Source organism: Carassius carassius, chromosome 50, assembly GCF_963082965.1.
Source record: "Carassius carassius chromosome 50, fCarCar2.1, whole genome shotgun sequence".
Classification (NCBI taxonomy): domain Eukaryota; kingdom Metazoa; phylum Chordata; class Actinopteri; order Cypriniformes; family Cyprinidae; genus Carassius; species Carassius carassius.
The window spans coordinates 160,001-165,000 of record NC_081804.1 but is presented as its reverse complement, the minus strand read 5'-3'; the positions used below and the strand labels follow the sequence as shown (position 1 = coordinate 165,000).

At 32.5% G+C, this 5,000-nt stretch overlaps 1 protein-coding gene across 1 annotated transcript in view; it reads left to right on the top strand.

Annotated features, from left to right (window-relative positions):
• The window catches only part of LOC132133299 (homeobox protein BarH-like 1), a 2,649-nt gene extending 2,608 nt beyond the window's left edge, over positions 1–41 (top strand). The window contains exon 3 of the mRNA XM_059546100.1: positions 1–41. This exon is cut by the window's left edge and continues 270 nt beyond it. Within this exon, the coding sequence (XP_059402083.1) occupies positions 1–9 (9 nt within the window). The 3' untranslated portion in view covers positions 10–41.
• The last annotated feature ends 4,959 nt before the right edge of the window (positions 42–5,000 follow it).

Sequence of the window (5,000 nt, the reverse complement as noted above, 5' to 3'; positions counted from 1 at the left end):
ATGTCTTAAGAAGTGCTGGAAAAGAAACTTTTAGCAAAACTTTACAATAAGGTTTCATTTGATAACATTAGTTAACATGAACTAACAATGGGAAAAAATAGCTCATGTTCATTTCAACATGAGATACAAAGTTACAATTATGACATAAAAATTAAAAAAGAGATACTAAATCATAATTATGAAATTAAAAGTCTAAATGATGAGATATTGTATCAAAATTATGCAATTTTTATGTAAAAAATTAGTTAAATCATAATTATGAGATAAAAAGCTGAAATTATAACAAAAACTTAAGTATGACAAAAGTAAAATAATATGAGATAGTCATAATTATAAGTCTAAATTCAGAGATACTGTCATAATTATTAAATTAAAAGTCAAAGTTATCAGATAATAAAACATAATTATGAGATAAAAAGCTGTTATTATAACAAAAACTTAATTATGACAAAAGTAAAAAACGTGTATTAAGTCATAATTATGAGAAAAAATCTAAATAATGAGATACTGAGTCATAATTATGAGAAAAAGCTGAAATTATAACAAACACTTATAACTGACAAGAGTAAAAAATACGAGATACTAACTGAAATAATTATAACTTATGAGATACTAATTATGAAATTAAGTCTAAATTATGAGATACTGAATCATAATCATGGCAAAAATCTAAAATGAGTTACTAAGTCATAATTATGAAAAAAAGTCTAACTTATGAGATACTAAGTCATAATTATAAGATAAAATGTAAAGATAATAATAAATAATGTCATATTTATGATACAAAAGCCTAAATTAAGACATACTGAATCGTAATTACTAAAAATGATTGAACAGTTGTATTTCATTAACTAAAATAAACAAAGATTAAAAATACTGTAACAAATGTATTGCTCATTGTGAGTTACTGTTAGTTACTACATTCATTTTAACAAATGAGACCTTATTATAAAGTGAATATTAATTTGTCATTCTCGCTTATATTCAGTATTTTAGTGGCTAGAAATTGCGCTTTGTGAGTGCGAGCTCTATAAAGTGATTGTAAAAGTTTGAAATATTTCACCTGAACAAGTCATAAACTTTGGTGCAAAAGTGCTGTAAAATATGCCTCAATATGATGAATGTGAATAATACAACAGCTCTTTGTCATTGCAAATGCATGTGTAATTAGGTGATGAGTTCCACTGCAATTATGATTATTGAGCTCTTTATAGGATGCACGACTAATGTCTGTAACAATTTACTTTTTTTTTAATCTTTCATAAAGTGTACATGGTAAATTTTGAACATTTAGATGAGAAACATTACTTTTTAACTAAAATGAGATGGAACATTTATTTCTTTTGCTTTGACATTTTGACATTCATCTCTAATTGCAACCACAGTTGTACACACTTTCACAGAGCAACACTTGACATCTCATTTCAGACACATGAACAGATACCAAATGAAGCTTTGGTAAATAATCATTATGGCATAAAAAAAGTCATAACGCTAAAGTCTTAATTATGAAATAAAAAGTTGAAATTATGAGATGCAAAGTTAAAATGATGACATTGAAAATTAATTATTATGAAAATTGCATTTCTGTCACATATGAAAAAATATTTGTGCTTTGGTAAATAATCATTATGGCATAAAAAGTCATAACCATGAAATAAAAAGAAAATAAGAATTATGACGAACAGCAAAAAATATGAATTACTAAGTCATAAAAAGTAAATAAAAAGTTATAAAACTATGAGATGAAAAGTAATCATTATGACTAAAAAGTAAAGATAACAAATTGAGATATTAAGGCAAAATTATAAAAAGTCTGAATTATGATATACAGTACTATGTAATAACTATGAGACAAAAAGTAAAAATGATGAGATACTATGTCATAATAATGTAAAACATAGTCTGAATTATGAAACCCTAAGTCATAATTATGCAATAAAACGTCAAGAATATAAGATACCAAGTAATCATTATGAAATATGAAACTAAATTATGAGCTACTCATAATTATGAGATAAAAGTAGAAATTCGGACATAAAATGTTATAATAAGGACAGTAAGTCAAGATATCATAATTAAGAGTTTACAATTTAAAAGTTACAGTTTTATACTTTTATGTCATAATTATGTCTTGCAGAAGAATGGCAGAAATGGGCTTCCATATTGTTGCTATTGTAGCTGTAAATGACCCTAATATGAAAGTTCTCTTATTCAAAATAGTTACAGATGAAACATAAACATTTGCGGAGTTATTAAACTGCTGAGTTGAAGCAGTAACCCTCTTGAGGCTGCTCCACACTGGGAACAACCTTGACTTGTAATAGTTAGAAATATCTGTCATTGTGTTACTGGAGTTCAGCCTCAGATGAATGGTCACAGTGTGGGAGTGTGAGGTCAGTTTTGTGTCACTAGGGGTCAGTGTTTTACAATAAAGGACACAATGTCACAAAATCAGCGGATCATGATAGAAATAGCAAATCACCATGTTTTATAAACAGATTTTGGACATATGACATCATAACACAATGGCATTTTTTTTTTTTTACAATTGGAAAATCCATGTAAAAACCGCAGTGATTGTACCACAGTTACACAATCTGATACCATAATTGTACCATGGTACAATACACTGGTACTTTTTTTCTATAAAGTCTTAATTATCAAAAGAAATGATTTTTAAAATTAGATTTTGTGGTAGATTTCGGCTGGATTTTGAGGAAAAGCCATATTAATTGATTCAATTACAGTAGTAAACTTGATAGCATGGTGAATTTTCAAAAGGGTAATACAGCAAGTGAAACCAGTTCAGAATGTGTGAAAACACAAATTAATTCCCACAGTTCAATACTGCAGACGCACCAGAAACAGCATCAGTCGAGCAAAGATCATCACACAGGTGCTGCTCGCTTTATTTAGTGCTCCAGCGCAGTCTGAACAAACATTAGCTGGTGGTTTTCACTTTCAATAACACAAATAACCCCAAAACTGGGGCACTCTGTTGTTATTTCTCCAGGGTCTCGAGTGGTTGCTGTTGTCTGGAAAAGGCTTCATTTTGTGTTTGAATGATTTTATTTTCCTGGTGGCACTTTAGAAAATGACATGCTGCAAGGACGACAGTATTATTGTGTTTTAGTCCCATCAGCCACGACATCAATAACTGATGGACCTCTGGGAGCATCACAACACACACACACACACACACACACACACACACACACACACACACACACACACACACACACACACACACACACACACACACACACACACACACTTCTGTTGTACTTTAAGCTAATTAGTTGCTAAGGCACGTGTAAGTCACATTAATCTCAGCCAACTTCTAAAAGTTCAGTGCATGCATTGTCCCGTATGATTGAAGAAAACACCTGGCAACCAGCCAAGACACCCTTGCAACCATATAGTAACAACTAAACAACCTAAAATATTTGCAACCACCCAAAACATTTTCAACCACATAGCCATCGCCTATCCCATCCAAAACACATCTGAATCCACAAGGAGCACCATATAAGCAATGCCCATGTGTTTTTCCCCCATTTGACATCACTGAGATTCTTTATGAATCTGTGTTCATCCCAGAGAGCGTGAGGCAGGTCATCATATATTACTGTATTACTGACAGGTTTTCTGTCATCATGTCACACTGTGAATTGCAGTCTCTCTCTCTCTCTCTCTTCGGCTGACCAAAAATATTAAAATCTGGCAATAAATTATATGAGCTCTATTCAAATATGCCGTGGCCGTCTCGCATCTCTCTCGCATCAGAGGTGATATTAGATTCTCGCTGGGATGCACGTGGGTGTCAGAGTCCGTGGAAAGCCTTTCGAGAGCCAGGACAGAGCCACGCTGTCAGGCTTTATTGGTCGCCCATAAGAAACGGCTCGGAGTTTGGCTGTTGTTGATCCTCTGCTCTTTTATTATGGGATCTGCTGGGATTAGCTGTGAACGTGAGCTGTGTTTCACTGCTGCAGGAAAGACTCAGATTCTGTAATGGCTGCTGACTCTCAGATAAGACGGACTGGGCTTTCAGCGCAAAGATCCTCTGTTCAGAGCCAGAACACAGCTTGACCGCTTGATTTACTGGGTCAGCTTCTGAGAGACTTCTCATCTTGTTAAGATTGAAAGACTAGTCGAACTTGTTTCAGTTAAAGAACAGCATCACAGATGTGTCCAAAAAAGGCCTGATTGCAAACCGGAAGAGTTGTATAAAAGCCACAATATGAAAAATAATAAGATAAATTACTCAGTAACATGTGTTAAATTAGATAATACAAATTTGTTATATAATATAACTATGTACATATATATATATATATATATATATATATATATATATATATTATGAGATTGTATCACAGAGATTGTAGTGATTATCATCTGTAAAACAGAAAGGTCAAACACATGTGATGTGTTCTTTATGGAACACTCTTAAAAATAAAGGTTCTTCAGTGGTTCTATAAAGAATCTTTCTTCTAAAATGTTCTTCACAGGGGTTCTTTTAAAGGGGTCATATGATGGGATTTCAGGTTTCCTTTCTCTTTGGAGTGTTACAAGCTGTTTGTGAATAGATCTTTTATATTTTTTTTCTAGACAGTATCTGTGGAAAAAAAATTATTATTATTTTTTTCTAATTTGTGTTTGAACAGAAGATAATCCATTCACAAACAAACAAATAAATCATAGCTACCACTGAAACTGTATAATGAATTATGACATTCTTTTCCAGAAAAATATTAGTGAAAAAGTGAAATGCAATTTTCTAAATAAATTCAAATAAAATAAAAGCGCAGCTCTGACCTAGTACTTGTCACGATCATTAGATGGAGTGCCCATGAGCTTCAGTAGAGGGCACTCCAGTCAGGACCATTCCACCCATTCACCACCAGTTGTCACTTGGACACTAGCACCTCTCAAACCGTTGCACCACACCCGAACTACATTACCCATGAGTCACTGCATCACAATCACCCTGCCAC